The sequence below is a fragment of the Cnephaeus nilssonii genome (assembly GCF_951640355.1).
Source record: "Cnephaeus nilssonii genome assembly, chromosome: 4".
NCBI classification, from domain to species: domain Eukaryota; kingdom Metazoa; phylum Chordata; class Mammalia; order Chiroptera; family Vespertilionidae; genus Cnephaeus; species Cnephaeus nilssonii.
Genome location: NC_137075.1, coordinates 54,997,429 through 55,011,027, shown reverse-complemented (window position 1 = coordinate 55,011,027; position 13,599 = coordinate 54,997,429). Strand labels below are relative to the sequence as shown.

The 13,599-nt window shown below is 39.2% G+C and overlaps 1 protein-coding gene across 2 annotated transcripts in view; it reads left to right on the top strand.

The window, feature by feature from the left end:
* WDR72 (WD repeat domain 72) overlaps nucleotides 1-13,599 on the top strand; it is a 212,207-nt gene that overhangs the window by 31,083 nt on the left and 167,525 nt on the right. The window contains exons 4-9 of one of the 2 annotated variants that reach the window (XM_079769751.1): nucleotides 4,009-4,087; nucleotides 5,192-5,366; nucleotides 6,043-6,116; nucleotides 7,047-7,166; nucleotides 8,408-8,553; nucleotides 8,942-9,038. In XM_079769751.1, coding sequence (XP_079625877.1) covers nucleotides 4,009-4,087; nucleotides 5,192-5,366; nucleotides 6,043-6,116; nucleotides 7,047-7,166; nucleotides 8,408-8,553; nucleotides 8,942-9,038 — 691 coding nt within the window. Of the gene's footprint in view, nucleotides 1-4,008; nucleotides 4,088-5,191; nucleotides 5,367-6,039; nucleotides 6,117-7,046; nucleotides 7,167-8,407; nucleotides 8,554-8,941; nucleotides 9,039-13,599 lie in introns of both variants that reach the window. The other variant, XM_079769750.1, reaches the window with a different exon arrangement.

Sequence of the window (13,599 nt, the reverse complement as noted above, 5' to 3'; positions counted from 1 at the left end):
AAAAATGCAAATAAACATAAACTGTAAGACACAATAATATTTATATACACTCCCCACCCCATCTCCTCACAATCCTAATTGACAGTTTCATATCCTCTCTAATAAAATGGTAATATGCAAATTAACCATCACTCCGCTACATAAGCCACGCCCACCAGCCAAGCCACACCCACCAGCCAATCAGGGCGAGTATGCAAATTAACCCCAATCCAAGATGGCTACAGCCACAGTGAGCAAGGTTTCCCAGGTAACAGAGGAAGCCAAGCTTTCCATAGCCGTTGCAGGCCTAAGCCTCCACTCAAGCTACAAAGTTTCAATTATAGAAGGTAAACAAATTCAAACAAATGGCGGCAGAATGGAGCTTAAGAGAGCAGGCCACGGTTGCCGGCGGCAACAGGGGAAGCAAAGCTTTCCGCACACTCTGGCCGGGCTCACCCACTTAAGGCTACAAAGTTTCAATTGTAGAAGGTGAATTAACTGCCACAGAAATGGCTGCCGGAGCCCCAGGCTTGGCTCTGCTCCAGGCTACAAAGTTTCAATTGTAGAAGGAAAATAAATTCCAAATACCAGGGCCTCCCCTTGGGTTGCCAGGGGGCGTGGCCGGCCTGCAAACCACCACAAGCCCCTCGCTCAGGCCGCCCCACACCCCAAGGGAACCCCCACCCTTATCTGTGACCCCCTTCAGGGCAAACCAGCTGGCCCCAACCTGTGCACCAGGCCTCTATCCTATCTCATAAAAGAGTAATATACAGATTGATCATCACTGCAACACACAATATAGCTGCCCCCATGTGGACACAAGATGGCCACCACAAGATGGCCAGCAGGAGAGGGCAGTTGGGAGGCACCCGGCCTGCAAGGGAGGGCAGTTGAGAGGGACCAGGCCTGCAAGGGAGGGCAGTTGAGAGGGACCAGGCTTGCAATGGAGAGCAGTTGGAGGTGATCAACCCTGCAGGACAGGGCAGTTAGGGGTGACCGGGCTGGCAGAGGAGGGAAGTTGGGGGCAAACAGGCTGGCAGGGGAGCAGTTAAGCATCAACCAGGATGGCAGCAGAGTGGTTAGGGGGTGATCAGGCTGGCAGGCAGAAGCGGTTAGGGGCAATCAGGAAGGCAGGCAGGCAAGCAGTTGGGAGCCAGCAGTCCTGGATTGTGAGAGGGATGTCCAACTGCCCGTTTAGGCCCGATCCCACCAGGATCGGGCCTAAACGGGCAGTTGGACATCCCTCCAGCAGTCCCAGATTGGAGAGGGTACAGGCTGGGCTGAGGGACAACCCCCTGCCGTGCACAAATTTCGTGCACCGGGCTTCTAGTAATAGTATAATGATCAGATTCCAAATGTTCTGCTGTTTTAGCAGTATGTGAAGATGTTGATTAACTTTAGACTTTAAGCTAGATGTACATGGTGACATTTCCAGGGTACCTGCTAAAAGAACAGTAAAAAAAAACACAAAAAAAAACAAATAGAATATATAACTTCCAACTTAAAAAAAGAAAAAACAACATGTTGTTTAATCCAAAGAAGACACAAATAATGGGACAAATAGAAAGCACAAAATAAGATAGTTGAAATAACTTGGAATAAAACAGCAATCTAAATTATGCAAAGGTTCTAAGCCCTTCAATTAAATTACAAAGATTGGCAGATAATTAAAAAGAAAACAAAACACAAACCAGCATAAGGACATGGAAAAGTTAAAAGTAAGTGGACGGAAAAAAAGATTTATCAGATGAATAACAACCAAAATAAGGTTGATAGAGTAGTATTAATATTTTATATTAATAAATATTTTATATTAACAGATATTCTTTAAGGCAAAAAGTCTTGGCATTGATAAAAAGGGCTTTTGCGTGTTAGTAAAACTTTCAAGCACCAGCAAGAGATGAGACTTAAGAGATGGGCAAACATCCTCACCGGAGCTTGCATCAGATTACCTGCACAGCTTGTTTAACTAAAATGTGTGGGCCCCACCTTGGAGGAATGGGTTCAGTAGGTCTGGGTTGAGGTTCAAGAATTTGCATTTTCTAACACCTTCCTGGACATTGCTGGAATATTCCAGAACAATGCTCATGCTGCTGGTTCAGAGAACATATTTGGAGTAGAGAGTGTAGAAACATCAGTATCACTGGGGGAGCTTTGCCTGATGCCCAGGTTTCAAGCCTGAACAATATGATTTAATTAGTCTGGCTTGATGTCTGTGTTGGGTCCCAGATATCAGTAATTTAAAAAAATATATATTTTTTTATTGTATTCAGAGAGAGGAAGGGAGAGGGAGAGAGAGAAACATCAGTGATGAGAGAGAAATCCTTAATCACCTGGCTCCCAAAAGCCCCTCCCTCACTTGGGATCAAACCCACAACCTGAGCATGTGCCCTGACTGAAAATTGAACTGAACTCTGACCTCCTGGTTCATGGACCAATGCTTAATCCCAGAGCCACTCTGGCCAGGCCAGATATTAGTACTTTTGAAAACTTCCCGATAATTCTAATGGATAGCCAGAGTTTAGAACCACTAGGTTAGAGATAGACTTACCTAGGAACAGGTTAACTGACCAGGAGATTTTCAAAATTCCACATGCTAGGACCCAAACACTGAATCATAAATTTAGAATTTATGAGGGTATTTTTTGAACTATTCCCAGAAGAATTGAGCACCATGCTAATAAACTCAAATTCCTTATAGAGATAAAAAATTTATATTGATGACTGCTTAAGATTCTATTTTATTTTTACTTTTGACATACATTTTTTTTTGTCGTTGTTTGTTTGTCTGTTTTTACCTTTAAGATACATTATTTCACTTTCTACCATTCTTCCGGTCTTATTTTCAGACCCACACAGATACCCTCACCCATAACTCAAGTTATTTTTGGAATAAGGTTGGATATTAACAGAGATGAAAAAAACATGAAAATTTTCTTTCTAGAACATGGTTTCTCAACCTTAGTACTAATGGCATTTGAACCACTAGAAAATTCTTTGTTGTGGGGGTCATCTTATGCATTAAAGATGTTTAGCAGCATTCTAGTCTTTCTCCACTAGATGCCAGCCGTGTGTTCCTAAACTGGGACAACCCGACTATCTCTAAACATTGCTAAATATCCTTTGTGGGGCAAAGTCACCCAGGTTGAAAATCACTGATTTAAAAATTGAGTCCTGGTGTTTGACTAAAAAAGCAAAAAAGAGCCTGCCAATCACAAAGTACCATGAACAATATTAGTCCATATCTTGTTTCTTAATAGCTTCTCCCTTAATTCCAATAGCACTTTCATTTCTTCCATGAAAAATTGTGCTTATGTTTTGAAACTGTCAAAATAGAAGAATATTACAGAACAATTCTGAAACAGCCATTTTGGTTTTTGTGAACAGAAACTATAGAGATTTAAAGTGCCTTACACTAGATGTATTTTAAAGCTGTATTTCCTAACTGTGTCTATCTGTCACATATATGTAATCAAGTCAGTTTTCTAAACAACGAAAATTTTTTTAAACATTAAGTTGCAAGGACGACTTCAGGATTTCAGAAGCAAAGAAATAAACCCCATCAATGATAGACCAAATGTGGCCTCTTGGTGGCACTGTTCATTTTTACAAAACTGCTACCTGGGCTCCACAAGACGATGCATTATGCTTTTCAGAATATGTAGTTTAAGTTCAGTGAAATCAACCATTTTCAAGAGGAGGCAGTTTCCAAGGAAAGCTTGTTGTACTGTCACTCCAAAAGGCTGTGATGGCTGTATCCTCACAATCTGTTGTAGGTCAGGTTGGCACTAAGGGAAGGTGTGCAGGCTGGCGGCAGGGTGTAATTACCCAGACAAAAAGACACAGATACAGTATGTCATCCCTGCTAATGACCACGACATTTTCTTGCCCAGTAATCTGTAACAAAAAGCCCCATAAACGATCAGGCCGCATTTAAGTGCAGCGCTAAAGAAAAACTTAGTGGCACAAAAATTATTCCAGCCAATTGAGTGGAAATGACAGAGAATAATACGAGGTTATCTCTGCTAGGGAGATGTGTGTGTGGAATGTCACCAACGGGCAGTGCGTGGAGAAGGCCACCCTTCCCTACAGGCACATCGCAATCTGCGTAAGTACGGGCACCTCCTGCAGCACATTTCTGGGTTCTGCAACTCCTTCAGGGCATCGCCGGGCACACATTCGAAGAAATGTCTTTGGAGGATATTTTTTTTCTTGAATGTTTTATTTTTGTCATTGGACTGTAAAGTGGCCAGTTATCATCTTTTACTTTGGCATTTTTCTCCCCCCAAAGTTATTATTCAGCCAATTTTTTTTTCTGTTCTTAGCATAGATAAATTTGAAAGACAATTTTCTTATTTTTTCCTTAGGTACACTCACAACACACACACACACACACACACAGATTCCATTTTAATGATGTGCTGTTTTATAAAGCAAAAAGAGTTTTTTTGTGTGTATTTTCTTCCTGGTTTCCAATTTTAACCTTTTTTGGATGGATAGATTCTGATTTTGTTATCCATGAAGAGAGCAAGAGGCATACTCATAACCTTTGTAATCACTTCCCAATATTTAATATGGGTCTTGGCTTTTGGTAGACAGACTCCAGCATAGATGTAAGGTAGTTGCATGATCCCAGTGGTGCTGACAGATTTTCATATTTCAATTATTGCTTTTAGCATCCATGACCTGCACTGCAACACAAACCAACTCTCTTCAGTGCCCATAACCAGTGCAGTGAGAGAGCCTCAAGGGTAGACCATACTACGCAATCTTTAATGAAAGCCATTCTCAAAACTTATTCAGCACCAGAATTCCTCCAATGCTCTTCAAACACTTTTATCTCTTCTTAACATGTAGCAATGTTGCTAGAATAAGGAATCTGGTTGGGTTTTTTTGTTGTTGTTGTTGTTGTTGTTGTTGTTGTTTAGTTCTACACAGCACTCCAAAAATAATAGACTTGCGAGCTTTCCATGATTTGGAATAATGTTCCCTCTTCACAAAAGATCCCCCTTTCAATAAAGAAATTATGAAATACAAATGAGACTAAAGTGCAAAATCAACACTTTAGAAGTAGGGAATAACTTAAGTCAAAGAAATTTTAGTTGCTCTTCAGTCTGATACCTTAATTGAATAGATGATAAAATTCAAATCCAGAGAATTTATGTTAATTGCTAGTGATAATTGCATTTTTGCTTGAATTCCATTTGCACAGTATTACCACTGCTCATTCCGGATGACAGGAGAAGGCTGGCTTCTATGCTGTGGAGAATATCAAGACATTCTGATAATTGACGCCAAAACCTTGGTTCTAGTTCACACTTTCACATCGTCCCAATCTCCTGATTGGATCAATTGCATGTGCATCGTTCACTCCATGAGAATTCAAGGTAATGGTTGGGTAATACATAACACTAGGAGACTGTCTATGAAAATATCACTTTGGAACTATTTGTTAAGTTATTGGGCAAGCATCTAGAATGCTTCTTTATGTTTACTTGGTAGTGGGGATAGCTCCCTAAGCCAGGTTAAGAAAAACTGGGAACACCCAGGCAAGTGGTTCAGGGTGTTGTTGGAAAGTCAGCACAAGGTTAAAATGTGGAAAGAGGAGAACCTGTGTGTCCACCACCCAACTCTGCTTGGTACATTTTTAAACGTGACAAGAGCGGGTTTCTTGTGGCTTAGCAGGACTCTTGGAACTCTCATCCTGCTGTATCTTCTAGATGTGCTAGTGAAGAGAATTTCATTTCTATAATGAGCGACTGCCCAGGGAAAGGAAGGCTGCCTCCGTACTGACGTCTGGGATAGGAAGGTGTGATATTGCCAACAGGATGGTGTTTATGTGGTTCTGCTTTTAGCGCGGCTCTCCTTTTATATGGGGCCACTTTGGAATGTTAAAATCAATGTAAAACCTAATCTAAAATGTTTATTTAAGAAAACAACAAAGCTGAATATTTCCCACTGGCATAGCCCTGCACAATCCCTAAATGACTATGCAATGATCTTTACATCAGCCAGTTACTGCAGTGGTCCGCTTATATGCAACCATTGTTGTCTTTGCAGAAGATTCTCTCTTGGTGGTATCAGTGACGGGTGAACTCAAAGTGTGGGATCTCTCTTCATCTATCAACAGCATTCAGGTTGGCTTGTGAAACCTTTTCCCCCTTCCTATTTACGGACATTTTTAAAATTACAGGGATAGTACATGCTTATTTTTAGAAGTTCAAAGAATATAGAAGAGTCTACATTTTATCTCTGTGTATCTCTGTGTGCTTCCCCTATTCCTCTTCCTGCTTCCAGTGCCAGGGGTGGGCATTGGAAACAGTTGCATTGTGTCCTTCCATCCTTTTCTCCATGCACATGCAAATGTTTTTACACACACACACACACACACACACACACACACACACACACACAGACTATGTTTTAATTAAAAATACAAATTGTAGAAGAATCTCCTTCTGTCCCTTACAGCAGGAGACCCTCTTTCTTCAGGGTGTGTGTGTGTGAGCAGTGGCAGGGAGATGACTATGCGCAGCCGGGGGTCACATACCCTGGGAGTCCAGTATATTCCCCTGCTCCCTGGCTTTAGGCTGCAAGTTGAGGTGATGGACAAAAGAACAGTCATAGTATTTGTTGTGCTTGCTGGTGAGGGAATTGTTTTGGCTGACCCCTGGGGCTCTGGGCTCTCCTCAGGAGTGTCTAGAATGAGGAAGTCTCGGGACTGTATTGGCATCCCGAGCCCAAGAAACACACACCCAGCATTTTCAGATTGAGAAGATAGTGTCAGTAACTCAATCTTAACATTCTCAGCATCCAGCCTAGTCCCCCACAGAATATTTGTTGAATGCGTTTACATGATGAATCCTTGAGTCCAAGTGGGTTTCCTGCTCATGCTATTTTTTGCAAAGTAACTTCGTAGTTCAGAAGACTAAAAAGGAAACTGGGGTACTTTTCATTTTTTAATAATGGTGTGATCTACTTCAGGTGTTCAGACAAGCAAATCTTCTGATACAGCTGCATGTAAATGACCTAGAACTAGTACTAAAATGTTTTCATTCCTTTTGAAGGAAAAGCAAGATGTCTATGAAAAGGAATCCAAATTTCTTGACTCCCTGAACTGCTGGACAATACGATTTTGCACATATACAGAGAGACTTCTATTGGTGGTATTTTCTAGATGTTGGAAGGTATTATAAAACAACATAATAAATACCATGGTATACAAATATAATTTTTAATTTTTTTTCTTGTTCAGTGCAACAGTTATAAGGATATGATTTAAAATATAATACAAACTTTTTATTATATTATGACCACAGTATGGATGACCTATCTTTTTTGACTGACTTTTATTAGTTCTGCTGTTTTGCCTCTCAGGAGATTGTACATGTAATAGTAAGTGCTCATGTTATTAATAACAAACCATATTAGTAAAGAGCATTTATCTCTAGATTATTTTCAAAAGTTGATGCTTGATTTTTAGAATTAAAAATAAAACTAATACTTTCACCTACATAAATCAGTCTTATTTATATCCTAGAGGCCCGGTGCACGACATTTGACATTTGTGCTCTCAGGCGGCGAGGGGAGTCCCTCAGTCCAGCCTGCGCCCTTTTGCAGTTCGGGTGCCCTTGCTCCCACCACCGCTGCTGCACTCACCAGCCATAGCCCGGCTTCTGGCTGAGCGGTGCTCCCCCTGTGGGAGCTCACTGACCACCAGGGGGCAGCTCCTGCGTTGAGCATTTGCTCCCTGGTGGTCAGTGCATGTCGTAGTGACCAGTCGTTCCGCCGTTCAGTCAATTTGCATATTATCCTTTTATTATATAGGAAGTATTTCTTTGTTTGCTTTGTCACTACATTTGTTTTTTAGGGGATGTATATTTATTTTTTTGTAAATATATTCACTGATGTCTCCAAGAAGATTTAAAAAAAAAAGCAAAGTTACCATCACTTGATAGCACTCTCTTTTCCTTTGATGTTTCATATACTGGGTTCAGTTAATGACTCTATATTGTCTTATGTATATGCTGATACAATTTAAAACAAAAATACTAAGTGTTTGATCTAACAAATGATTTCTACTATTTAGACTTTTTGTGTAATAAATTTTCAAATGTTAAAGTGGATTACCCATATGGGAAGAATAAAATCATATAGAGATTTTGAGATTTCTAGTCTCTGAGCTTAATGGACACATTAGCCAAATAAAGTTTACCTACTGAAACCTACCTTAGGACAATAAGAAAAACTAAGTACTAGTAGAATATCTTAATACATGAGTACAGTGTGGGCTATCATCAATACTTAGTATGTTGTTGCATTAATACTGTCATCTAAATAGTCTTGATGAGCACAATTTATCTTTCACCTCATTGTCAGATTAGATTGGAAGCTTTTGCTAATGTGCATCATTCATTTTGGGCTTTAGGTTTATGATTATTGCGATTTTTCCCTTCTGCGGACTGAAGTCAGTAGAAGTGGGCAGGTCTTTGCTGGTGGAGAGGTGCTTGCTGCTCACAGAATCATCATCTGGACAGAAGATGGTCACAGTTACATCTATCAGCTGCTGAACAGGTGGGCTCAGATGGGAGCGGCATACAAAACACTCAGGTTGGAAATGAACTTTGGGAGGTTTATTATGGAAAAATCCCCGCATGCTGCCCATGATCAAAAACCAGAACAAAACAACTTTGGCACTGGAAGATTTACTCTGGGCTTGGTGGGCTTCGGCCTTTGTGTAAAACAGCAGGGGATGAAGGAATGAGATTAGCCATGTATAACTTGTACAGCTGGTGCTGGGCTTTCAAAAAGTCACTTGTAATTATTAACCCAACAATTTCTAACTAGAGTTTAGAAACTTGAATGGTGCCATCCGGCTTTTGAAATTGGGGAGGGAAAAAACACACACACGAATAAAGAGCCCCAAAGTTCTAAACTTTGCTTTTTATTTTTTGCCACGCAGTGGGCTTTCAAAAAGCATATACCCTGCTGATGGAAGAGTGCTTAGAGAGACCATTTATCCTCATTTACTGTGCTCTGCGTCTGTGCAGGAAAATAAGGTAATGCAAGAAAAGGGGCTGCTCAGTGCTGTTTCGCTCCGGTTCTCAGATAAGTGCTGCTTTGTCTGTAACAGAGTCAGGCTTGAAAAATTGAATTGAAGAATCACATCAATTTGTTAATGAGAAAATCAAATCTAACAGTTAGTGGCTACTAAAGAGAAAACTTTGCATTTAAAAAATATCTGTTTTCAAGTCTGATTAAACAATACATATCTATTATAGAAAAATGATAAATGTTTTTAAAAAGGAGGAATTAAAATTCCAACTCTGCCACCATAAATATTCATTGTAAGTATGTTTTATTATGTGTATTTACTCACTGTAATTGGAAAACTTTTTAAATATTTGAAAAGTTGCAAAATTATTTCAATCATCAGTCATTTACCTCTTGCCTAGATCCACCAGTTGCCAACATTTTACTTTATTTAGTCCCTCTCTCTCTCTACACACACACACACACACACACACACACACACACACACACACTTTTCACTGATCCTTTTAATATATGGTTTGATACAAGATTAACCTTTTAATGTATCTTTCCAATTTTTAAACTTTATCAAAATGTTTATATCCCGCTTTTTAAAAAAATATTGAAATCATTTTCACATGTATTTAGCTCTTTTTATGAATAATTGTTCTAATTAAAACAAATTTATTTATGATTCCTGATTAATTTGAGGATATAATTGTGAGCTTTGACTTGGCAGAATTATATCTTTGACACTCTATGAAGCCTAAAAATTTAAGCAGTTACTTTGTGATAGTAGTGTTAACCAAAGTGGTGTTTTTTGTTTGTTTTTTTTACCTATTGGACTTAGTCATCAGTTAATTATCGAAAAGGTATTTCATGGGGAATGGAGGAGTTTTGAATTACTGATGTGTCAACCAAGGAAGCATGTTAATTGTTACAGAGTGATGGTTTGCATAATCAGACAGCATAGCTGTCGGAAATCCTACAGTTCAGTGATTGTTCCGCTGACATATCTGTGAGGTTTTGTTGCAAAAAGTTGATTAAGAAGCTGTCAGCCCAAAATTAGAACTACTGGTACCGCTGGGGCGTAGGCAGACCTCAGAATTATGGCATTCAGCGCTATTTCTGCAGTCGTCTGTGGGCAGCAATGCATCTGTGTCCCGTTGATCACAAAAGCAGCATTGTGGCTGACTCAAGAGGCGTTTTTAGTTCTTTTGAAAGGACCTGCCCTTTTTTTCCTTTTTACCTCTAGATTGCAATTTTACAAAGCACAGTTTTCCCTAAAAGCTGCATATACGTAGTGTCCTTTAGGAGCTTCTAGTCTACTGCAAGTATGAACACTGTACACATAATTACAAGGAAAAAATACAGCAATTACAAAGCAACTTTAAAAAATACTAATCTTGTGGGAAGCTACCTTGTTTTGTTTCTCAAAATGTGAAGATAAATATTGATGGGCCCTCTATCAGTGATTGTTATTTAGACAACCGCAGTTGTGTCTGTATTTGAAAGGTGGGAAGTGCTTGTAAACCAGTGCAATATACCCGAATGGTCTAAAACTGAAAGATGATGTTCTACCCTACACCCTTGCTCACCCTTTATCCAGCCAAGAAAAGGAAGTCAGATATTATTCACCTTATTCAAAACATCATCACTACTCACTAATTATAAGACTTCTTAGTCGCCCTTGCAATTAGGTAGTGAAAGCATTTTGGTGGAGTGGGGAGATGAGTTTGTTAGACCTGGTGAGCTTAGGAAAGAGTGCTGTGTAAATATTTAGTATTAACTGGGTTTTTTGGGGGAGGAGAGGGTAGATATCATAGAATTCAATCTCAGGAATTGATAGTAATATGCTCTCAGGGTCACCCTTTGTGGTGCAGGGGACATATCTGCTGATGGAGTTGTAGCAGCAAGAATGGGGCCTCCCCTTCCTTTCAGCAGCTTTCTTAGAGTCTTCCAAGCTTTCAGTCATATCTGATGAGGCCTGTGGCCGGGCTCCTGGCTGTTACAATGAGGAGCCGGGCTTCCCAGGGTCTTAGTTGAGGAGTAAGGCTGCAGTCTGAGGGGGGCGTAACTGGGATAGAAGCAACCTCAGGGTTGCAGGTAAGACATTTGAGTGCATGAACTGAGTAATGACAACGATGGTGATGACAGTTCTTATTAGGGTCAAACATACACACAGCTTCATTTACATGAGTACCCACCATGTTCCCATTTTAAAACGGATGTTCAGAGAGATTAATTCCCAGGATTTGAACCCATGCAGTTTGGCCCAAGAGTCTGGTAATGGGTCTTTGGAGTGAGTTTCTCAGTTGTTCTGAAAGTGGATAATAAGACTGGTTAATATTTGTTGAGTATGTACCAAGTGCCTGGCACCATTCTAAGCACCTTACCTTATCAACTCAGTCCTGACAGTAGTCCCACATACTAGGTGCCTTTATTTTTTAAATATGTTTTTGTTGATTTCAGAGAGGAAGGGGAAGGAGAGAGAGAATGAAACAGCAATGATGAGAGAGAATCACTGATTGGCTTCCTCCTGCACGCCCCATACTGTGGACCGAGCCTGCAACCAGGCCTGTGCCCTGACTGGGAATCGAACCGTGACCTCCTGGTTCATTGGTCGACACTCTACCACTGAGTCACGCAGGCTGGGTCATAGTAGGTGTTTTTATTAGCTTTCATTGCATAGCTAGGGACCATAAGACATAAAGAAGTTAAGTAAATTGTCTAAATCAAGTAATTAGCTCCTTTAATAGAGTTAGTATGTGCTAAAACCAGTATTTGAATCCAAGCAGTTAGCCCCCAAGAATTCACTCTCAATGACTATTTTATGACATCTTGGGGGATGGATATTCCTTGTGATGGGTACTGCATTCTGAGATGAACAATCAGAATTCATATGGTAAGAGACTCTGAGCAGGCTTTCAGGTGAATTGCCGAACTAGTGAGGGAACAATAGCACATGGAGCTGGGAGGGAAGAGATGCACTGACCCAACTTGAGTAACCCACCAGCCTCTCTAGAGCTTCATTCTCATCAACGTATCGCGGGAAGCTGGACTGGTCAATTCTAAGGTCCCTAAAGGCTGAGAGTATTTGAGAAGTTAATTTAACCAAGTTTTATCAACACCATTCTAACACTTACAATGATGATGGCTATGAGAATTCTAAGACTCCACATTGCCTCCTGAATCTTAAAAACAAGACAAAACAAGGTTTATTCAGAGAACTGACTTCATAGGAACTGTTTTTCTTTTCATTTCTTAGGATTATAGAGTATTACATATCTTCTTTGAACTGTCTTGGATTAGTTTCTTATTTTCTTTCTATTTTAGTTTCCTTATCTCCATAACAAGTAGAATAACAATATTTACTTACTTTTTAGCTTTGTTGTGAGGATTGAATGTAGCAGTATTTTGGCCCCTAATATTTTCTAAAGATAAATTATAGAATTTTCCCACTAATTTATTTAAGTTTGGACCTTCAAACATGTATTTTCTGATGAGGAAATTGACTTTCTTAGTCTTCTTTTTTTTAATTAAACATTTTTTAATTACAGCTGACTTTCAGTATTATATTACCTTCAGGTGTATAACATACTGGTTAGACATTTATATAACTTACGAAGTGATCCAATCAATAAGACTTTCTTAGGCATCTTTCATTCTAGCACCAGCAGTTGGCTTTCTTTTCAGTGCTCCTTTTATTTATAAATCAAAAGTAATTTTTGTTTTTCTAATCACCTGATCATTTTGGTCCCTTGTGCATAATGCCAATCTATCCAAAGCACATCTACACTGCACTGAGGTCCTGGGGAGATGCTAGCCTCATTCACTAATGGAAACCTATCTTTCAGAGCATTGGTGCCCAATATTCATACTCTGCCTCAGCAAAATTGTAACTCTGTCTAAACATATAACATCAATATACACTATACTAATACAATATAATGCTTATGTATATTAAAGTTATATAGTATACATATTTTAACAATTTATGGACTCATTCTTATTTTTCTTTGTGGCCACTTAGGAAATTTGATATCAAGTATGTTGAATTTGAAAAAAAAATGGTCAACAGAAAGTGGAACGTATATTAATTACACAAAATTAGCATACAAACATTAGTTGTTACTATTTTAATGGACAGATGGAACATAAAAAATGAAGCCTTCTTAGTGGACAGTAGAGTATTGTTATCAAGATATGGGCTCTTGAGTCAGAATTGCTGGACTCAAGTTCACTACTGTCTATATCACCTTCGATAAATCAAATCTTCATTCTCAGTTTATTCATCTGTAGAGTGAAGACAATAATAGTACTAACTTCACAGGATTATTGAGAGGATTATTTAACTGAATACATGCAAAGCTCCTAGTAGTATATGTAATGCACATACAGAACATGTTCAATAAATGTTAGATATTCTTATTAACTCTGAAGTCTAGCTGATGGTATTTCTTTTTATATTATAAAAATGTTTTTGTCTTGAATAAGAGATTATAAATACTTGAAAATTTAGAAACAGTGGGAAATAAAATGGAAGCAATTTAGTTCATCTATGAAGTTTTGTTCCTTCATTTAAAA